General features: G+C 39.9%; 1 protein-coding gene across 4 annotated transcripts; it reads left to right on the top strand.

Annotated features, from left to right (window-relative positions):
- The first annotated feature begins 793 nt into the window (after positions 1–793).
- Positions 794–23297, top strand: LOC122671611 (topless-related protein 4-like). 4 transcript variants are annotated; one of them, XM_043868940.1, is made up of 25 exons: positions 794–1277; positions 1416–1595; positions 1708–1821; positions 1938–2096; positions 2213–2384; positions 2476–2593; positions 3092–3207; positions 3355–3523; positions 3685–3794; positions 3896–3965; positions 4132–4205; positions 4382–4477; positions 4556–4651; positions 4799–4926; positions 5059–5293; positions 5400–5564; positions 5635–5727; positions 5932–6081; positions 17573–17683; positions 17769–17948; positions 18031–18159; positions 18243–18338; positions 21567–21755; positions 22426–22592; positions 22675–23297. In XM_043868940.1, exons 1-25 carry the CDS (start codon positions 1198–1200, stop codon positions 22871–22873), a joined length of 3396 nt encoding a protein of 1131 aa, XP_043724875.1. In that variant the 5' UTR covers positions 794–1197; the 3' UTR covers positions 22874–23297. The 4 variants fall into 4 exon arrangements, with proteins under 4 accessions (XP_043724875.1, XP_043724874.1, XP_043724873.1 ...); XM_043868939.1 differs by having other exon boundaries at positions 3089–3207; XM_043868938.1 differs by having other exon boundaries at positions 2473–2593.
- Positions 23298–23538: the final 241 nt, after the last annotated feature.

Genomic DNA, 23538 nt, shown 5'->3' with positions numbered 1-23538 from the left:
TGATGGACTATATGTTTGACACGTAAAAGACTGGACTAAATACGATGGCTCTTTTAGGTTATGGTACAGATGAGCTACACTGTAACATTGCTCAAAAGAAATGCTTTTCTGTTGAAAAAAGAGAAAGAAATGGAACAAGAATTATTAAGCGTAGCAGCCAGAAGTCTGAGGGACCACATAACCGTGAAGTCATACCTCACGAACTTACGTGAGCCCTACTACCTCCTTCCCATTCATTTCCTATACCCTCTTTTCTGTACCTTTTTATTTTTTTTCCAAATTCTAAATATTCAGATTCAATATCGTATCTCGCGTGCTATCGTATTAAATAACTTGCCTCTTCGATACGACAATCCAGCATCTCATAATAGTTCGGATTCATTCTAAACCACTCGATGCACGTGAACAGAATTAATCATGATGCTGTGGGGTAGGGTGTACTCAGAATGATACATATACAAGCATGGTATATATGCTCATGTAAAGTCGTCATCAGTTCACACGGGCTTTTTGATAAAAGCTTTGGGGCTTGGGAAAGAACACCCGGTAGCTTCTCCTCGAAGTTCCCGCGAATCTCGCCGGTTAACCCAGTCTCCGGCGTTTTAATAACATCATATAAGTCAGTCATCTTATCATCGGACAATTGGCTTATCATAGTTAATGTGATACGTACGTGTGATTATCATAGGGACAGTGACTTATCACCTTTTTCCTTGTATACAGAAAATCTCGCTTTCATTTCGAGTATTTAATTTTGTTTGTTAGCCCCTCTTCTCACACACTGTTTTGGTATTCCTCATCTCTTTCAATTCCGTTTTTGTAGAGAGAAGGAAAAAGAAAGTCTTAGAGAGAGAAAAAAGACTATTTAAAAGGACCTATCGTCGTCTTCTTCATTGTTCTCGTCTCCTGCAATTCTTGGGTCCGATCTGTTTATTCTTTTCTTTCTCTCTCCATTTCTCTTTCTGTCTCCTTCTCTGTCAATCGATTAGGTACAATTTTTTCGTCTGGTGTGATTGTGGTTGTTGCAGTGTTGGTTTAATTGTTTTCTAAGAACTGAATTTGTAAGAGAGTTAAAACCCTATTTTGATCAGTGTTTGCTCCAAAGGGTTTGCTCTAGTCTGTTCTCGCTCGGATTTCATCGATCCGAGAGGGCTTTGATTTGTTAGACGGTTTCGGTTCTTCTCGGTGGAGACGAACATGTCTTCTCTTAGCAGAGAGCTGGTATTTTTGATACTTCAGTTTCTTGACGAAGAGAAATTCAAGGAAACTGTTCACAAGTAAGGATCGGTATTTTGTGATTATGGTTTTTTTTGTTTTTCCTGAGACTTTGAATTTCAATGTCTCTCAACCTTTTGGCTTGAAATTTGGGAGCATTTGATGAATTGTTTTGTTGGTTTGTTTTTTTCTTACATAAGATTGGAGCAAGAGTCTGGCTTTTTCTTCAATATGAAGTATTTTGAGGATGCCGTTACAAACGGGGAATGGGACGAGGTAGAAAAGTATCTTTCTGGATTTACGAAGGTGGATGATAACAGATACTCGATGAAGATCTTCTTTGAGATCCGGAAGCAGAAATACCTTGAAGCCCTAGACAAGTAGGTGTTGGCTTGGTATTATTGGTTTTCTTTTTTATTTTTAGTTATTTATCTGTTAGTGGGTTTAAATTCCCCTTTTTATTGGTTGTTTGTTTTATTAACATGTTCGAAGGCACGATCGTTCAAAAGCTGTAGAGATTCTGGTGAAGGACTTAAAAGTATTCTCGGCTTTTAATGAGGATCTTTTCAAGGAAATAACGCAGCTTCTCACATTGGAGAACTTCAGGTATGTGAGAACATTACAACCTTAATTACCTGGTTTGCGTCAGTTAGTGGTAAGTGACAAGTAGAACCGGTTATTTGTTTTTATTGGAGTTCTGAGGGGAAGTGTCTTACTTGCAGGGAGAACGAACAGCTTTCTAAGTATGGAGATACTAAGTCTGCCAGGGGTATAATGCTTGCTGAGCTCAAAAAGTTGATTGAGGCAAATCCCCTTTTCCGTGATAAGCTTCAGTTTCCCAGCCTGAAGAACTCTAGATTAAGGACTCTAATCAATCAGAGGTGCTAATTACTACAAATTTTTATTATGTTCTCTGTCATCTACTTGTTGAGATAGAGTTCTCCGTGAGGGCTGAGATGATGATTGTTTAGCTGCGTTTCTATGTGCCTCTTTGCAGTTTAAATTGGCAACACCAGCTTTGCAAGAATCCACGGCCTAACCCCGACATAAAGACCCTCTTTGTGGATCATAGTTGTGGACAACCAAATGGGGCTCGAGCTCCATCCCCTGCCCCAATTATGGGGTCCATTCCAAAAGCAGGAGGTTTCCCACAACTGAGTGTTCATGGTGTAAGCGAAATTAAGGAACAACTTCTCTTTGTTATAAGCAACTAACAATTTCTATTCATAAAAGTTGACTTGGTGTTCCTTTTCTCAGCAGTTTCAGGCCACACCAACACCTCATCCAACTTCTATTGCATGGATGGCTAATCCATCCCCTGTACCCCATCCCACAGTTTCTGCTGGGGCAATAGGCTTAACTACTCCTAATAGTGCAGGTAAATATTATAGAAACTCTTCATTGTGAACTCACTGTTCCTGAACCTGTAGTTTGATGTGCTTCTAATCATGTGAGTTGGGTCACACCTCTCAGAAGTTTCTTTCATTCTTTCCCCACCATAATTAATATGTAGATACATCTCTTTTGTTGCTAGTTTGATGTCTCTGACAGTTTTCTTGTTGCATAATTATCAGCTCATAAAATATTCAATATAAGACAATATGTATGCGCAAATAGATGTGAATTTGCTAAAACTATAATTTAATATGTGGAAAAAAAAAAAAGATTAGAGAAAAGAGATATGTGAAGAGCTTTGATGATTTTTTTTTGTGCCCGACTGAGTGAAACCTGTCTTTGGGGATGCTCTAGTACTTTTTCGTTTAGACTTTGAGTTTATTTAGAATCCTATGACTTCCCACGTTGGCATCTCAACTTTTAACTTCAGCAAAGTTTATTGAATTGTGCACTTAGTCTGTTTATTTGTTTATCACAGCAGCAGCTATCCTAAAGCGTCCTAGAACTCCTCCTACCAACAACCTGGCTGTGGATTATCAAACAGCTGATTCTGAGCATGTGTTAAAGAGGTCGAGACCTTTGGGAATGCCTGATGAGGTACTCACATTTTATTCTAGGCTCACAATTTCTTCTTTATATTCTTTGTGTAAACTATTGTGGACTTTTGAATTCTACTAGTACTCTTTTGGAGCCATTGATTCTGAGATATCTCATTTCTCTTTCTTGTTGTGATACTCTTTGTAGGTTAATAATCTGCCTGTAAATATTTTGCCTATTCAATTCACCAGCCAGAGTCATGCCCAGAGCTTATACTCTCCAGATGACTTGCCTAAGACTGTTGTTATGACTTTAAATCAAGGCTCTGTTGTCAGGAGCATGGATTTCCACCCAATTCAGCAGACGCTACTTCTTGGTTATCACTTGCTGCCTGAAACATTTTTTGTTCCTGTTTCTGCATGGAGTTCTTTTCCTTTTTTTTTTTTTTTTGGCGGGGGAGGGGGGTGGATATTGAATATTGGGGAAAAGCTGCACATTATCTCCATATTTTGATTATTGCTTGGATTTCAATCTCAGTTGGAACATCCGTTGGTGACATTATGGTGTGGGAGGTTGGTAGCAGGGAAAGGCTTGTTCTCAGAAATTTTAAGGTTTGGGACATTGCAGAATGTTCAGTGGGTCTGCAGGTATAGCTTCCAAATAATTCTGTGGTGACAAATTTTCTGTTTAATGCTTCTTAAAACTTCCAACCATTGAGGTGAATCACATTCTTCTCTTATTTATACAGGCAATTCGGGCTAAGGAAGCCTCTATGTCTGTCAACCGTGTGATGTGGTGTCCTGATGGGACTCTTTTTGGTATGTATGCAGGAGAATGTTATTGTTTAAATAATTTTCTATACGTGTTTATATGCTAAAAACTTGGGTATAGAATGCTGAAGCACATGACATTAAGTATTTTTAAATAAGAGGGCATGGCTTTCACTGTTAACTCTGCTCCCCACTTTCTCTTTCTCCACTTCAGGGGTTGCATACTCCAAGCATATTGTGCATGTGTATTCCTACAATGGTGGTGATGAGCTGCGGCAGCACCTGGAGGTTTGTTCCTTAAAACTATTCTGTATCTGTCTACATGGGTGGTCCATCAAATTTTATTCATAGCAATCAATGGAAAATTTTCATTTGGCTTCTTTCCCAACTCTCCCTGCTTGTAGGTAATAATATTTTTTACATAATTGTTGTCTAATTTGTCATTAAATTTTGTGGTTGTACAGATCGATGCTCATGTTGGTAGTGTTAATGATCTTGCCTTTTCACACCCAAATAAGCAATTGTGCATTATAACGTGTGGAGATGACAAGGCTATCAAGGTTTGTTTTGTTGACCATGGCTTTTGATGTGAGAGCTGAGCTCGAGTCGTTTGTTATTGAAGCTCAATGTGGATGCAGGTATGGGATGCAGTCAACGGTTCAAAGCTCTATACTTTTGAAGGTCATGAATCACCTGTTTATTCTGTATGCCCCCATTATAAGGAAAACATTCAGGTATCATCATCATCTTCTGTAATTATTCATGCAAAGCCATAAATTACTTTGCTCTGCTATTTTTATGGCCATTTAGCCTTTTCTGCTCAATAAATCTGTCCTAAATGTTCAGATTGTTTCAAACCCTACTGGTCTTCTCTCTTTCAGTTTATCTTCTCAACAGCATTGGATGGGAAGATTAAGGCCTGGTTGTATGATAACTTGGGTTCAAGAGTTGACTATGATGCACCAGGACATGCATGTATGAGGATGGCCTACAGTGCTGATGGGACAAGGTTTACATATGATATAAGTATTTTTTAGTTATTCTTGTTCACTTTTGTCACCTGAATGATGACACGTTGGATTCTTCAATTTGTGGTACCTTAAACTGAAGCATCTGTCTGCATGATCAATGTAATTCTTAGGCTTTTCTCTTGTGGGACAAGTAAAGATGGGGAATCATACATTGTGGAATGGAACGAAAGTGAAGGGGCTGTGAAACGGACATATCATGGTGTTGGGAAGCGATCTGCAGCTGTTGTGCAGTTTGATACCACTAAGAATCGTTTTTTGGCTGCGGGTGATGAATCTATGATTAAATTTTGGGACATGGACAATGTCAACCTCTTGACAACAACTGATGGAGATGGTGGTTTACCGGTAAATAATAGTCAGGGGGGGTTGCACTTTTTTAGTATGTTGCCACTTTTAACTGAAGAAGTTTCATCTGTGTCTCTAACCAATCTTATCTTGTACATATCCTTAGCAATCTCCGAATGTTCGGTTCAACAAGGAAGGGACACTATTGGCTGTTTCAACAAACGAAAATGGTATCAAAATTCTAGCAAATGCAGATGGGCTTCGATTGCTACATACCCTTGAGAATCGTCCATTTGACACTTCAAGAGTTGCTTCTGGTTCTATTGTGAAGGTAATTTAATCAAGAAACTTTATACCTAAAGTTTAGACCTTGCTTGTTAACTGAATGAGTTACAATGCAGGCACCTACACTCAACACATTTGGTCCTACAACAACTGGCACAAATGTTGGTGTTGTAGATCGAGGTCCTCCAACAATGGCAATAGTTGGACTGGTAAGCTAATATCTTTGAATACTTCTTGAAAAAAGCTTCTGAATTTGTTATCTGTATCTATTAACTTAATGGAATCAACACATAATTTGTTGAATTCTACTGTGTTATATTTACATCATGTTCTTGTTTTGACTTATAGTAAACTTGAGGGAATTTTGCAACATTTATGTAGCCAATTATTAACTGCCTCTGAATTTTCTTTAGAATGGAGAGAGTCGGGGTTTGTCTGATGTGAAACCACCCAGAGTTGTAGAGGATTCTATAGAGAAGCCTAAGATTTGGAAGTTGACTGAAATCAATGAACAATCTCAGTGTCGTTCGTTGAGGCTTTCTGATAGCTTGATGGCAGCAAAGGTATATCTTCTCCATGTACTAGCTTTTAAAGTAACTGAATGAAATTGTTTTATTTAGAATCTCCTATGGCTGTTGGGTAATAAGGCCAACAAGGAAAACTCACTTTTCAACATAGTATGTTTCTGAATTTGTCTGTCCTCATTTTGTTGATGAGAAGTGCAATTCTTTTGTTATTGCGAATTAGATATTCGTGGGGAGCTGTAGCAGTGTAATTTTGTTTCAAGATAAAATGGGTTATGCTTATGTAATTGTTTCAAGAAATGGGGCATACAAAGGCTAAACAATTGTACTAATTAGTTTACTTAATGGTTTCATGGTAGATGAACTAAAACATTGTGCCTGTGTGCTATGTGTGTGGTTTGCTCTTGTCTGCATGTGTTGTGTATTTTTGTTACTGGTACGGCAAGTCGTGCTATGTGCTGGTACTTACTTGCAGATAAACCCTGGGAGATTGATTTTTATTTTCAAATGGATCAAGGACTTATCTATATCTTGGATGTTTGAACCCAATTTTTGGAATAGACAGGAAATGATGGGTTTGGTTGAACTATTGCTTACCATTCCATTGTATACTCTTCTTGTCTCTCTAATAGCATTTCCTCTTTGCCTATTTCCCGCTGCCCTGGGGGAGATGGAAAGTTTTTGTCTCTTGACATCCTAACTGATGCAACTTGAATAGTTTTCAACTTGAACCTATTGGTCCAATGCAACGTTAGATTCAGTTTTACTAGCATTTCAGCCCATGGGTTCGATTTGGTAGAAAACCACCTTATTCAAGGATGGAATGGGCTTGTGTTGGTCCATCAGGGAAGTGCATACAGACCAGCCTAGTGAGCTATTTTGCATATTATGTTATAAGGCTGCGTACATTTGCCCTTCCCAGACCCTGCAGTAGTGGGAGCCTCGTGTACTGGGAAGCTCTTTTGTGCAAGTGTGCCAGTGCATAAAGGACTTGTACTTGGTGTAGTGGTGTATCACTAAGTGTGAGCAAACTGGTCTAGATCTCGTTGAAATTATGTTGAGATTGTATTGCTATATTCCAAGCCCAACCTAACCAGCCTGAGTCGATCAGTGAGTTCAGTTAATTAAATGGGACTTAGTTGGCGTTGGGTAGTGGACAGGCTGTAGTTTTTTGGGTTTGGCTTTCGTTGGCTGCAAAAACAACCCACCCATTTGGCGTGAACCACTAGAAATTACTCTTTGTTATGATTTAAAATCTCATAGTTGCAACTTGTTAAGTTAGATGCCCATTTCAGTTGCATCTTTATATTATCATATGGGAAGTGGGTGTGGTGGAACAAATTTGGTGCCTTGGTCGCTGCTTTGGTCTGTGGCCATTAGTTGAAAGTGCAACTGGGGCAGGTAATTGGCAGTTTTTTTCTCAGGTCTGGTTGTCTAACCATCATAATCACTTTATGATCTACTTCTGGGGATTGAACTAAGGATATATTTTGGCATGGATCAATAACTGATGTCGATTTGGGATGATTTCCTTGTTTGATTATCAATTGACATTGCCTCTCTGATTTATAGTGTAACAGCCCTCTTTATTTCTCTCTCCCCACTCTGATTGATATTATTCCATCCCATTTTGATTTTTTGCTCACCATAATCTTGTGGGATGGTGTTCTAAAACCTTTTCTTCCCCTTTCTGCCCTTTCCCCCCGCCCCCTTTTGGTCATTTTAATCAAGTTTTTGTTATGTAGCATATATGACGGGTAATAATTTGTCCACGTTGCTCAATCTAGTGTCAGACCAATTGCCTATTTGCGGAATACATTTTATAGGTTGGAATGTTTTTGCCATGCATATATTGGGGAAATGCATTGCTGGCCCATGCATGACGTGGCACTCAATATGAGCTGTAAATGGAAGTACTTAGTGGGTCTGAAAACATGTGTAGTGCCTTAATTGCTTGAAAAGGAAGATTTTTTAGTGATTATCATTCCATTGGTTTATTTATTTATGGGAAAAACTTTCCCACAACGCCAGGGTACTATTTCTTTTTCACATGGAGTCTTTATTATTTTCTCTCCTACTCTGAGCATGTGGGCCCCATGTGGATGATACTGTTATCCACACCACCATTGTCGTGGCATGCAAATTTTCCCCCAATAGTTGTCAAGTTGTAGCCTTGGTCGCCTTGTGTCCAGGCCCCTCCAATGCCTTGGGTCACCTAGACACCGTGACAACAATGCCCCCCTCCCCATACTGTTGATCTGGGGAACCCTCTCCCTTTATTTATTTTTGACTAATAAGAAGTGTTCACCTCGAGTTTTTGTTTCTGGAGAAAAGATAAGACATTCCAGATGACCCTTTAAGGATATTGACCTTAAATGAGTTTGACTAGACCCCAAGTATTAGTTGCTTGGATGAATTGCGTAGGTGTTCTTTTCTTTTTCCAGATGAGATGTTTGAAGGAAACATGATATCATAAAAGAGATGAATGTGTTGCTCAGCTAGTTGCTCTTTCCTACTTTTGGGACTTATTTGTGATTTGTTTTTGGATTACTACTGTTGGAAGGTAACTTATGAAAGACTAAGTCTGTGAGAGAAGGCCCGTTCCCTTAGTTGGAGGTAAGAATTGAGGGAAAGACGTTCTGGTTTGATTAGTTGCATATTCATTGAGGAAAGATTTAGTTATTTTTGGTCATCTTTGATGATCGTGGAAAGTGTCGATGTCTTTGGGGAGACGTGTGGAAGTAAAGATTTTCTGGTTGGATTAGTTGCATATTCATTGAGGAAAGATTTAGTTATTTTGGTTGTCTTTGATGATCGTGTAAGAGTCAATGTCTTTGAGGAGAAGAGCGGAAGTAATACCCTAGCTAGTATTTATTTAGTTTCTTTGGGGTGTGAATGGGCTAGTCCTAAGGGTCATGGCCTAGCCGTAGGCCCAGCTCAATGTAATTGAAATTGAGGTTTAACCTATGTAATGAGCCGAGTTTTCGAGACCTCTTTCATAATCGTAATTTTTTTTTTTATGAACTAACATAAATTCTATTTGCCAATAGCCAAGAGATCTGTATTCGCAATTTGTATAAAAACAGATAACATACAAAATCTGCTTCTCTACGGACCATCTACAGACAAGATTTGACTCACTTAATAAAACTGGGTATGGCCCTATGTACATGATCTCTCTTCCCTCCGCCCTGTGACCCCGTCCCCTAGCCAAGGCATCTGCTGAGGAGTGTGTAGCTCTCGAATAAAATGATTAAGCACATGATTGCATAGATATTTTTTCCTCTGAATCAGATGTACCAGCCTATATGGGACTTGGTTATCTCGAGACAACCACTTTATCGCCAATGCTGAATCACCCTCTTAATGTAAGACTAGTACCTGAATAGGTCTAATCCCAGGCAGGATAAAAAAGAAATCTCCAAAGAACAAGACAGAGAGCAATGGAAACAAAAATCATACGAGGGAACCAAGAGAACAATGGAAACTAAAAATAAGGGAAAACAAGAGAACAATGGAAACTCAAATGAAGGAACAATTTCCTTGGTTGAAGTAACAAATAAAAAAAAACCACAAATTTGTCACCTGTTGAAGCAGCAATGATCTTGATGTAATAGCTTCAAGAAATCGATGTGACAATCAATTGAAAGAAATCACAGCAGCTTGTAGCACTCTTAAACTCAATTATAATTTGGAATCAAGAACTGATGGAAGGGATGGGGAAGGGAATGGCTATCTCAGGCTAGGCATCTCACCCAACCTCCGACAGGTCCTCCACCACCTCCTGCCACCTCCGCCAACCTCCACCAGGCTCTCCTCCGCCAAGCGCCGCCAGCCCTTCCCCACCTCCTGCCACCTCCTCTCAACTCCGACAACCTCCCAAAACCTCCGCCAAGCCCCGACAGCCTACCTGCCACCTTCCGCCACAACTAGGGGTGTCAATGGGTCGGTTCGGTCCGGTTTCGGTACGGGCTTTTCGGTTTCGGTGTGGCTTTTAGAGAAACCGAAACCAATCCAATAAGAAATGTTCGGTTTCTGCTTTGCTGCGGTTTGGTTTCATGTCGATTTCGGTTTACGATAACAGGTTGATATCGGTTTGGATTCAGTTCAGTACCGGTTTTTTAAACTAGTAGGATTCAGTTAGTACTTATTTTTCTTCTCTTTCTCTTGTCAACTGCTTAAAATATTTCATTAGATCAAATACAATACATCTTGGCATTAATGCTTCCAAGTCCCAATCATCCTATTCAAATGGATCCTCTATGCCTATGGATACAATTGGTTGGGTCATCACTCACAAAGGATATGAGAGAAACTATCACAAGAACTGTAACACTATGTAAGTATGTTAAATCAATAGAATATGAGAGAAACTATAAGAACAACATTTGAAGATTTGATAAAAGTTCATATCATATGGAACCCAACAAGATTTTCAAATAAAACTCCAAGTCAACATCCACTTAAAAGTCCATTCAACATCCACTTAAACACTTAAAAACTAATAATAATAATAATAATAATAAGGTTAATAGGTAATGAACTGATTAAGTTAATCATCATCATCATCATCATGTTCTTCTCTAAGAAACAAGTAAAGTGAATCACCTGTTTGGATGCCCAAATCACGAAATGTGGTGAGTAATGGGAGGCTTCGATCATTGTCATCAGTAAAGTGGTAGACATTATCATCATAATCAATTAAGCCAATGTCAAGTGCATATTGATGCAAGATTCTGGGGTCATCATCAGGATCCACTACCATTGATTTCTTAACTCCAGTCTTCATAATGAACAGATTCAGAGTTAAACTGGATTGAGGGTTCGGATCTGCAATCAGAAGATAGAACTTCGTCTCTTCTTGATCATCATCATTAATAATGTAATCATTAATTGGACTTTCGTCACGCATTGGTGAGTCCATGACTCACAAGCCACTGACGACGGGGAAGTAGAGATCTGTCCTCCATAATTTTGTACTTCAGACTTAAAACTGTTGCTGTAGCATCAACCGGTGCCGCTGAGAGTCGAGAGTTGAGAGTTGAGGATGAGGTTCGGTGCCGTGAGAGTCGAGAGTTGAGAGTCGAGACTCAGCTTGAGGCTTGAGTGCCTGTGCCGCTGAGGCGCTGAGAGTGAAAGGGAAAGACTGAAAGTCGATTAGCGTTTAGACCTTTGGGGCATTTAGGTTGTAGTACCGGATCGGGTCGGTTTGGTTCGGGGTCGGGACTTTCGGTCGGGTTCACCGGTGCACCGTCGAGTTAGATTGAACCAAACCGAAACCGCATGATCCCTGAACCCCTAAACCGAATCCGATCCAATAAGAGATCGGTCCGGTGTGGTTTGGTCTTATTCGGGTCGGGTCGGGCCGGGTTAATCGGTTTGGGTTAGGCATTGACACCCCTAGCCACAATCCACCAGTCCCGCAGCCCTCTCGCCAACTTCTTCCTTCGCGCGAGAGGCTTTTTCTCTTGCTGCCTTTTTCCTAAATCCCCCTTGGTGGTGAGTTGACTCCCATTGAGGGTTTTTTACCTTTCCTCCTTATGTTCTAAATATTTTTGGGGGGATTTATATCTTTTTTTTTTACCCGTCATCATGCCTGACAACTCTAAGATCACTTCTGCTTCATCTGGTTCTGATGGTTCGTTGCAACGTGACTTCATTCCGTTTCCGGTGAATCCCATCAAGTTGGATGGAAATAATTATTTGTTAAGGTCTCACTCTTGCTTATTTGCGATTGGTTCCCGTGGCCTTTTTGGCTACATCACGGGCACTCAGGTCAGGCCTAATGAAACTGGTTCTGCACAAGATCGATAGATGAACTTCAATTTCTTGGTTATGTCATATCTGGTCAATTCCATGGACTAAGATATTGCCGGGCGTTATCTCCTTCTTGATTCGGCTGCGAAGATTTGGAAAACAGCCAAGGACACCTATTCTCAGGTTGGGAATGCTGCCCAATGTTAGGAGTTTCGTCAGAAAATTCACTCTACCAAGCAGTTGGAGTTGTCTCTGTCTCAGTATTACAATACCATGTGTACTATGTGGCAGCAGTTGGACTTTCTGGGCACTTTCACCGCCACCTGCGATGGTGATGCCACGGCCTTCCGTAAGTGGGAAGATGGCTTACGTGTTTTTGATTTTTTGGTCGGCCTTAATATTGAGTTTGATCAGATCTGTGCCAATATTTTGAACCGCGACCCACTTCCATCTTTGGAGCAGGCATATACGATTCTCTCGGCTAAGGACAGTAGGCGTACAACCATGGTTCATCTTGTTACTCAGGAATGATCGGCTCTTATCTCTGGTTCACAGACTTCCCGAGGGAATTCTTCCCGGTCTGTGAGTATTGATCGGACATCTGGTGATGGCCCTGCCATTAAATGCGATCACTGTAGGAATGAGTGGCATACCCAAGATCGCTGTTGGAAGCTTCATGGTCGCCCTGCAGAGACTCGCGGGCGTGGGAAGGGTGGTTACAATCGGCCTAGTAACACCCGTGCTCATCAGGCAACTTCTGACTACCAGCTTGATCAATCTCTTTCCCAAGTTATGGCTGAATTGCAAAATCTTCGGGATATGGTGAATCGATTGGACACATCTTCTTCGGCATCAGTATCTCCTTCCATGGCTGCCTCGGCTTCATCTCTGCCTACCAACCCAAATTCTTCTTCTTCCACAGGTATTTCATTTGGTGGGAAATGCACCTCGGTTATGCTTGATTCTTGGGTAATTGACTCAGGCGCAACCAACCATATGACAGGTTCTTCATCTGTTTTTTCCAAATATTTTCCTCTTCCTGGACATAACAAGGTTCTTCATCTGTTTTTTCCAAATATTTTCCTCTATCTTACATGTTCCAAAGTATACTACTAATTTGTTTTCCATTAGTAGCTTAACTAAGGATTTAAACTGCAAAGTAACATTTTTTCCAACCTATAGTTTGTTTCAGGACTTGGCAACGGACAATGTGATTGCATGTGGTAACGTGGTTGGTGGTCTGTACGTGCTTGACATTTCCCGGACAGCTTTAACAACTCAGCCGGCATCTTCTGATTTTGATTTTGCACTACTTGAGTTGAATAATTGGCATCGTCGTTTGGGCCATCCTCCTATAGGAGTTTTATCTACTTTATTTCCTAGTCTAGTGAAACGGTGTAATAAACATAATTTTTCTTATGATGAGTGTACTTTGGCAAAGCAAACTAGAAGTATTTTTCCTATTTTTGATAATCGAAGCAATGTGCCTTTTTGTTTGATACATTCTAATGTGTGGGGCCCTGCCCGCTGTATTTCTACTTCTGGATTTAGATGGTTTGTCACTTTCATTGACTGTTTTAGTCGGACAACTTGGGTGTATTTGATGCATAGTAAAAGTGACGTCTTCACTTGTTTCACTCTATTCCATAAAATGGTCCAGACCCAGTTCGATGCCAAGGTGAAGATTCTCTGCTCAAACAATGGAAAAGAGTATATGGATGGTGCCTATCGCTCCTCTTTGGACAGCCATGGAATCATACACCAGACTTCTTGGGTTGACACTCCTGCTCAGAATGGAGTGGCTGAACACAAGAACAGACATCTCTTGGAGGTTGCTTGTTCTCTTATGTTTACTATGGCTGTTCCTCCACGCTTTTGGGGTGATGCTGTTCTTATAGCCACCTATCTTATCAATCGGCTTCCCTCTCGAGTCTTAGGTGGCCACTGTCCCTTGGACATATTGGTTGGAAAATCAACTTTTGTTGTGCCTCCAAAGGTCTTTGGCTGTGTCGTGTTTGCCAGGAATCACCATGTACACAACAAGTTTGATCCCAAAGGACTGCGGTGCATTTTTCTGGGTTACTCTGCTACCCAAAAAGGGTATAAGTACTATCATCCTCCTACACGAAAGGTGTTTGTCACTATGGATGTCGTCTTCCGAGAGTCTGAGGCTTACTTTAGACAGCCGGTACCTCTGCAGGGGGAGAATCTAAGTGGTGAAGAGGTCCTACTGATTGCTCCTCTGGACATTGAGATACCTACTATGGAGGATGTCTTTGTTGAACTAGAAGATGGAGTTAGAAGTTAGGAACAAGAAGTGGGTCAGATTGAGCAACATGTGCAGGGGGAGAATATTGTGAAGACTAATGTGCAGACTTACACCTCGGGGAACTAATTTTCCTTTGGATGGTCCTCGGTATAAAGAGACCACCACCACCGACCTTATACAATCGACACCTACTCCTGCTCCAAGTCTTGCTCCTAGTCATGCTTCTGGTAAGCCACCTCCTGATCCTAGTCTTGATTTACCCATTGCTATTCGGAAACCAAAAAGGAGTTGTACACGTCCTATTTCCAATTTTGTGTCATACAACTCTTTGACTCTTATTTTCCATGCTTTCATATCTTCTTTATCCTCTGTTTCCATCCCTAACAATTGGCAGGAAGCAATAGCTGAACAAAAATGGAAGGATGCGATGAATGAAGAAATGATTGCCCTTGAGAAAAATCAGACCTGGGATTTGGTAAGTCCTCCACTAGGAAAGAAACCGGTAGGTTGTAAATGGGTCTTTGTTGTGAAGCACAAGGCTGATGGCTCAGTGGAAAGATACAAAGCGAGACTCGTTGCTACAGGGTTTACTCAAACCCAAGGAATTGACTATCAAGAGACCTTTGCTCCTATAGCAAAGATGAATACTGTGCGGGTTATCATCTCTTGTGTTGTGAATCGAGGATGGGAACTCCAACAAATTGATGTGAAGAATGCATTCCTACATGGAGATTTGGAAGATGTTTACATGGAGATACCTCCTGATTTTACCTCTTCAGAGACTCGGGGAAAGGTGTGCAAGCTGAAGAAAGCTCTGTATGGTCTGAAGCAGTCACCAAGGGCTTGGTTTGGCCGATTCCATAAGGCTATGGTTGCTTATGGGTATAAACAGAGCAATGCTGATCATACATTGTTTGTTAAAAGAGTGGGACAGCAAGTGACCATTTTGATTGTCTATGTTGATGACATAGTGATCACAGGTAGTGATGCACAGGAGATCCAGAATCTGAAGGCATATTTGGGCACCGAATTTGAAGTCAAAGATTTGGGGAGACTAAGATATTTTCTAGGGATTGAGGTTGCCTATTCAGCTAAAGGCATATCTCTTTCCCAAAGAAAATATACCCTGGATTTATTGAGTACAACAGGGATGCTTGGGTGTAAACCTGTAGACACCCCTCTTGAGCCCAACACACATTTGAAGAGTAAGGAAGGTGACCAAGTGGACAAGGGTAGCTATTAGAGGTTAGTTGGCCAATTGATATACCTCTCACATACTTGGCCAGACATCACATTTACTATGAGTGTTGTCAGTCAGTACATGCATGATCCTCACTCTTTGCACTTGGAAGCAGCATACATAATACTCCGTTACCTCGAGTCCTCTCCTAGAAAAGGAGTCTTGTATTTGTCACATAACCATCTCCGGATAGAAGCATACGTTGATGCAGATTGGGTTAGCAGTCCTGATGATAGGAAGTCAACATCCGGATGTTGCACATTTGTTGGAGGGAACCTAACTACTTGGAGAAGCAAAAAGCAAGCTGTTGCAGCTCGATCTAGTGCTGAAGCTGAATTTCGAGCTATGACATAGGGTATTTGTGAACTTCTCTGGCTCAAGGGGCTTCTTCAAGACATGTTGAGATTGACCGGCACTTCATCAAAGAGAAATTGGAACAGGGAATAATTTGTATTCCGTTTATCCAATCTAGTGAACAGATGGCTGGTAACCTTACCAAAGGGATTAGCAATAAATTATTTTTTCCTATCGTTAGCAAGTTGGGCATGTTTGATATGTATGCACCAACTTGAGGGGGAGTGTGGTAATATGGGTTCAAGGGTAGAATAGTTATAAGGGTATTTCTGTCCTTGCACTCATTCCAGAATATTCTTCTCTTTATTATAAATAAAGATGGCTGTAGTCACTCTGACTCAAGCCAGTATTCACGGAATTCAACACAAACTTATATAGAACACTCAAAAAAAGACTTAGACACTAAAAAGGAAAGGCCTAACCCTATCCTTAACTGAGAAGGTAACATAAATTGACTAAGAAAATGAAATAATAAAGAAAACAAACTCAAAATAGGACTGTAACTAAACCATAGTTGTCACGTCGTCACGGCGATCCAAGTCGGTGGAGGGGTGTCATGTCGATATATCGACATGTCGCCCGCCATGGCATTGCCATTGCCATTGCCATGGCGATTATATCGACCATGTTTTATTTTTTATTTTCTCTATTTTTAATGTCATTTAGTATGCTATAATATATACCCTATAACATAAAAAATTAACATGAAAGTGTACTACTAGTCTACTATGGTTTAATTCATGAAAGTGTAATATTCATTAGTGTATATGAAATCAGGGATTATCAAATAATTGTAGCAATAGTCTTGCTGATAATAAAGTTGAAAAATCATGAGAGTTGAGATATGATTCATATGAAAGTGACTACAAAAGTAACAAAACAAAAAAACAATTACAAGAACGTAATTTATATTGAGTGAATAAAGCTAATAAACAACCCATCTAAATAAATAAAAAAAATTACTGATGTGAATATGTGATTGTGTATTAGTCAATAGTGTATTACTGTTTTCTGTTTGATGTTTTTTTAATTTTTTTTATATTGAGGAAAAAACATTAAAATAAAAAATGGTTAAAAAAACTATTGTTAAAAAATTAAGTTTTATAATTTGAAACAACCATGTCGCCCGATATGGCCATATGTCGTGGTACGTCCATGGCGGCGCCATGGCGACGACATGGAGGCCATATCGGTCGATATGCCTACTTCTCCAACGATATGACGCCATGACAACTATGAACTAAACTGAGGAAGTAAATCCTGTTTTCCTATTTTCTACCCATATTTTAGGCCATAAATTGGCCAATTACAAAATAAACCCATGGGATAAAAAACGCAACACCTACATAACCCAATCCAAAGCTTATTTCCACTAAAATAATCCCCAAGTGATTTATCTACATCATCTCTACCACAGGTTTACTTCATGGTTGTGTTGCAAAAATAGAAAGTCCTTGAATTACATGGTTGAAGCGAGAGAGAGAAAATGACGAAGTAATTTAGTAGAAGGCTTAATGATTGCAGAATGGATGAGGGATCCAATTTAATGTCACCTATGCTATATTTTGTTTTGACTACATTTATGTGTGGCTTGCACAAAGATATGCATCAACTAGATTTCATAGGCAACCGTCACCATCGTTGTTAAAGACAGAAGTCAAAAAAGGTTGCCCCGCGGTTTATGGTCTATACTTCATATTGATCATGATAGAAGTTGTTTCTAGATCTTCCTGTATGTGTGACACTTTGTCCTAGCTTGCTAGACATATTGTTATCTTGACAGCATGCTAAATAACTTATTAAAATTAGAGTATATGATTGTAAATTTCTGTCGAACTTGAAGTAACTTTTGATTGAGTCTCTTGTTCTTTTTTCTTTCCAGTTTTCACCCTTTCTATCAATCTTTGCAGGTTTCTAGGTTGATTTATACTAATTCAGGACTTGCTATATTGGCATTAGCATCAAATGCTGTACACAAGCTTTGGAAATGGCCAAAAAGTGAACGGAATCCGTCAGGGAAGGTATTTGTTTAGTTGTATTCTCAGTTCCCTTCAATCTTCTCATTTCCCATGGACTTGATTATATCAATTGCTTTGTCTTTCATAGGCAACTGCTAGTGTAGCCCCCCAATTGTGGCAACCTTCAAGCGGAATATTAATGACCAATGAGATTAATAATACAACTGCTGAAGATGCTGTTCCATGCTTTGCACTTTCAAAGAATGATTCTTATGTTATGTCAGCATCAGGTGGGAAAATTTCACTCTTCAATATGATGACTTTCAAGGTGAGTTTGGTTCACATATACCTGGTCCTTTCTTCCCAGTATAATGGATTTTAACAGTGGTTAGTCTACACTTCTGGCGCAGACAATGACAACATTCATGCCTCCACCTCCAGCAGCAACTTTTCTTGCTTTCCATCCACAGGATAATAACGTCATTGCCATAGGCATGGATGATTCGTCAATTCAAATCTACAATGTTCGGGTTGATGAGGTAATCCTCCTTTTGAACTGCTGCCTAAACTTGGTGACTTGGAAACTGGAAGTATTGTCATCCTGTTTTCGTAATTTCTACAGGTTAAAAGCAAGCTCAAAGGTCATCAGAAGAGAATAACTGGACTTGCCTTCTCTCACGCTCTAAATGTGCTTGTATCATCAGGAGCTGATGCTCAGGTATGCAAATTATGCAATTAAGTTTGTCTATTTCTTTGTATTTATTCATAGAATATCTGTATTTGCAAAAGGGTTTGGCTAAAGTTTTTGCAGTGGCGGCTGCTGACCTGACGCACCAACCCTCCTCCTTTATCCGGGCTTGGGACCAGCAGCATAAAATATAGAATATCTGTGTTTATACATAGAATATCAATGTGTGTATACATGGGGTTGGGTTTACTGGGTCTTTCTAATGGAGTTCTAACCACCTATGCAATAAGGTTTAGAAAATCGACTGAAAATTAGAATCACAGGCATTAAGGAATGACCAGAAATAAGAGAAAACTGATAACAGCATTATGGCAAGCCTGATTTGTTTCAAAGTCTGGTTGAAGGCTAATAATGGACCGATTATAACTCTGTAAAACCTGATCAGGTTCCGATGTCTGGTTCTGAGAAATGGAAGGATCCTACTGAAGCTAGGACACTTGAACAGAATTCCAGAACCAGTAAATCGATATCAGATGTTCAAACAATGAAAACAGAAATCCTAGATGGGCATTTTCCTATGTCAAACCGAGATCTCAGCGAGATATTGACATTTTGAGACTCGTAGGCAGTCTTGTCTCGGGATTTCGAAAAACCGAGAAACTCGGCCGAGATCTCGCTAGTTCTCGAACTATGCTGGCATTCCCCTGTTTGTTTTTAAGTTTCCCATAACCTAAAACCTGCACAGACCAAACCCACCATCACAATCTGTCCAAATTTGGATCGATTACTCCCCTACTCCTTTTGGAATACTCGATCCAAAACCCCAAAACCCTAGATTCTGCCCAGCCCATCCTAACCATCAGAACCTCACCCAAAGCTGGCCGAGTGCTCTATTCCCCCTAAGGAACACTCGATCTAAACCTGGTTTCAATCCCCTCACTCTAAACCCTAGATCCCCTCAACTTCCACTTTTCAAAAACCTGAAACCCTAAACCTAGTTTGCTGCCGCTTCAAGTTTACACATTTCCATCCATCAGAACGTCTCAGGACCTTCACTGATAGACTCCCTACACCAACTTGACATAACCAACACATCAAACCCTAACCCTACCCAAACCCTAATCCTAATTTGACCAAAAACACTATTTTGACCTAACCGATTCACCTATTCAGATCAGATCTTGGTTGATTGGCTTCAAGTTGGTCTCCTACCAATCTAGAATTACATTACCTGGCTAGTGAATTTGTTTTACTTAGATTATAGGAGAAAGGTAATATTTGTAGTTGGCCTAGTTTAAGTAATAGGTTGTCCTACTAGATAGGTGATGCAAACCCTGGTTGGAATAACCCTTTATCGGGTTGCTTACGGCCCACCCAAGCAAGGTAACACTCAAATCCAAGTTCTAGTGGCAGAATAGTCAATAATTCAATGTCTAAAGGAGGATGGCAATTTTGTAATAAGTTGAAGTTCATAAAAGGGCTGGCAGAATTGTAAATAAACAGGAGTGTATAATGCAATGGCAGTTTTGTAATTAAAGGGAATCAACTAACAAAAGCAAAACTGTACGTGAGTGGAGGATTTATAATGAGGGGCAATCTTGGAATCAAAAGTAAAATAAGGACAAAACAGAATTTTAGTTAAGGCGAAGTGTATTAATGGAAAGTGGAGGATTAAATTAAAGCAATAAACTGAGTGAAGAAGACCATCGTCTTCAACCTCACGAATCTAACATGAACAGTGGTGGAAATCAGAATCGTTTAGAAGGACGGAACCCCTTATATGAACCCAATCAACAGGGGATTTTAGAAATCGATGCACAAATATAGCACCTCTAAAATCCAGGTATTAACTCACCTAAATCGCAATTCCAGAGTATGATCCCTAAATCTGAATCTGTATCTGGCAGTACCAATGGAGGTGCAAATCTGATGCACAATGGAGTTCAAGGTGGGGAAGGGTTTGAGCCACGGGTTTGAAGGTTGAATTGCCCAGAGAGGATTAATATATGATCCAAGTTTCAGGCCAAATCAGTGAAGAATTTCTAATCGATGGGATTAGCTCTGTTTGACCGTCCAGGTTAAAGGAGGGATAACCTGCTGAGAATAAGAAGGAAGAAGAACAACTGAAGAAGAGAGATCGTAGCCAATAAAGGACACTGCTGGTACTGTCGGGCAGAACAGTAACAGAAGGAAAGAAGAGAAACTAGAGGGAAGAAGAAGAAGAAATACCAGGAGAGAGAAGAGGTCGCACAACCTGATTTGTACCAATCTGGTAACCAAACTCAACTTTTATTCATTCAAATCTGCCACTTGCGTGGTTACAAACTGGTATTTAAAGAAAATTAAAACTCCTAATTGTAATCTAAAACTGAAAATTAAATTCCTAAATCAACTCTACTATTAATTAACCTATTAAAACTAGAGTATGGAAAAGACTCTACCACTAAGTAGCCCATTTAAAATAAAAGATTAGAAGATAAAACCCCAACTAATCAAAACCCTAATAAATAAATAAATTAAATATCCTACCGACCAAAAACCCAATTGGATCCGGTTCATCTTCACATGGATACCCAAATGGGTTTGGGTCGGTCCAAGGCATTGCACCTGCGTCAACAGGAAATGGCCTCTATGATGGTAACTTAAAACACCTGAGGAAAGCAAATTTAGTATGTATGCAAGCTCATATTGTTTTCTACTACTATCTATTTAAGTTTGCCTTCTGCAAGGTGAGTTGTTGACAGATTGGTAGGGCCCATTACATCACTTGGAAATTTGTGTACTCCTATTTTATAATTTTCCTTTTGAATTTGCTTGTGCTGCATTTGTTATTGGCGTAAACTCCCCTCCCATGATAAGAAAAGAAATAAAAAAAAATGAAAATTAGTGAATTCTGTCTGCCTTAAATCCTTTTTACTTTACCTTTGTAACTTTCCTTTTGAATGGGTGTGACTACGATTCAATTCTTTTGTGCTTAATGCCAATACCTAACTGTGTCTTGGGAGTCATTTTGTATGCCTCGATGGGTTTGGTGAATTTGTACTCTTTGTACAAAGAAGTTGAAATGCAAGCTTTTTTTATTTTCGTGGTGGGCTGATGTTTTTTCTATGTAAGCTGAAAATTGTAAATTGTTGAATCATTTGCTTTGTTAATGCATCAATCCTCCTCCCTCTTCCACTGAAAATCAGAGAAATTAACCAATTATTTGCAAATTCAGGTGTGTATTTTTAAGTAATCCATCTTTCATTCCTTTTGCAGATTTGTGTTTGGAGCACCGATAAATGGGAGAGGCAAGCTAGTAAATTCTTGCAGATTCCAAATGGGCATGTGCCATCTCCTCTTGCAGAGACCCGTGTCCAATTTCACCAAGATCAGATACACTTACTCGTTGTCCATGAAACACAGATAGCCATATATGATGTATCTAAATTCGAGTGCCTTGGGCAGGTATGATGAATATACTTCAACATTTATAGTTTAGGATGTTCATGTTGGTTTCCTTCGCACTAATATTGTTTTCAGTAATATTTGTGCCATCATAATGTCTCACATTGTGCATTGTCCATGTGTCATGGCATATGTATCCCGTGTTAGGTCTGATAGTATGGCTCAAAATATCAGGCAATTGCATGAATACCTCCCCCCCTCCCGAGGTGGCTCTGATTTTGGTTGTTAAGCATGGCTCCGGGTCAGGTATATAAACCCAGAGTCATTACTTGCTATGGGAATTTTCTTGTCACCTTAATGGAGCATCCGCAGGAGCTAGCTTTAATTCCCATATTACTTTCCTGGAATTTGTATTGTCATGGAAGGAAATTGGTACCTGTTAGTTTATGGTGCCATGCCTAGCTGTATTAAAACCATTTGAAAGGTTTTTCTGTGTCAGGAAAAATATATCACGAAGAAAAACCTATTCTGTAAGTGGTAAAAAACCATTACATCAGATTGGTTTATTGAAGAGAACCACTAGGCTAGGCTTAAACCCTTGCATGGGAAGCCTACATTATCATCAAAGATCATGTCATGTGGGAATGGCGATTTTTCTTTCTTCTTTTTGTACATGTATTTTTTTAAGTAGGTTTTCTTGTATCTGATTATTAAATTTGTTTTCCATCAGTGGTCCCCCAAAGAACCAGGTGGTCTTATCACACATGCTACATATTCCTGTGATAGCCAGTCAATATATTCAAGCTTTGAAGATGGAAGTGTTGGGGTTTTTGTTGCCACTACACTCAGATTAAAGTGTCGGATCAGTCCCTCCGCTTATCTGCCTTCTAATCCCAGGTACGTATGCTCACTGTTGATGGCTGCATGAACATATGAGTGTCATTTTTCCCACCTAATCATGTAATGGTGTTATTAACAGCTCGAGGTTGTATCCACTTGTTGTCGCGGCTCATCCTATAGAACCCAATCAGTTCGCGTTGGGACTGACTGATGGTGGAGTCTATGTTCTAGAGCCGCTGGAGGCAGAAGGAAAATGGGGAACCATGCCACCTCCAGAAAATGGTGCGGGACCTAGTATTGCTTCTGGTATGGTTGGTTCAGATCGACCATCAAGGTAACAGTGAAGGCTAATGGCATTGACCAATGACAGCTTGAATTATCTCACTAAGCTGTGTCCCCATTTTGTTTTACGGGGAAGCTGGGGGAAGCTGGAGGATGTCGGTACAGTAGAATGTAGAATACATTATGACAGGATGCTGCCAGGTGAAAGGTAGCTCGGTTAACATCATCTTCAGTGAGTGTTATTCATTGTAGGATTCCACTTTATACTGATGGGATCGGAAATGAAAAGTATTGTCAAATGATGTAAATGTGTCTGAGGCATATAGTTCAGGGGAGGCTGGGGATCTGGGTTTGAATCTGGAAATTTGCCGTGTTCAAGTGCCAATCAAGGTTTGGGATGAAAATTGGTCCGTCGGGGCCTTTTATTCTCATGTATACTGAAATAGATATTTGGTTTATATAATTTATTTTTTTTCTCAACATTGATGAATGTGTGTCATTGGATCTTTCCCTCTTCTTTCTTTACATCCCCTATTTTGTTGTTTGTACCATGAGGTTTTCGTTTCGTGTTTCAGAACTAGATTCTTTCATCTCAGCATATTTTCGCGATGTATCACCTTACTTCTTCCATGAACAATGGTGCATTTCAAGAGATTCGTTCATCTTGGATGAGGGGATGCTCTTAAATCATCATTGATTTGTAGGCAACGGCAGGTTTTTC

This window comes from Telopea speciosissima, chromosome 8 (genome assembly GCF_018873765.1).
Source record: "Telopea speciosissima isolate NSW1024214 ecotype Mountain lineage chromosome 8, Tspe_v1, whole genome shotgun sequence".
In the NCBI taxonomy this organism is placed as follows: domain Eukaryota; kingdom Viridiplantae; phylum Streptophyta; class Magnoliopsida; order Proteales; family Proteaceae; genus Telopea; species Telopea speciosissima.
This window is presented reverse-complemented; position numbering and strand designations above follow the sequence as displayed.

What these genes read in the sequence shown, in the direction of transcription:
- LOC122671611 (XM_043868936.1), top strand. Translation starts at nt 1,198, where the DNA reads ATGTCTTCTCTTAGCAGAGAGCTGGTATTTTTGATACTTCAGTTTCTT. An exon ending in AGCTGCGGCAGCACCTGGAG is followed by an intron (nt 4,206 to 4,381) that starts GTTTGTTCCTTA and finishes GTGGTTGTACAG; the next exon opens with ATCGATGCTCATGTTGGTAG. An exon ending in TCAATATGATGACTTTCAAG is followed by an intron (nt 17,949 to 18,030) that starts GTGAGTTTGGTT and finishes CTTCTGGCGCAG; the next exon opens with ACAATGACAACATTCATGCC.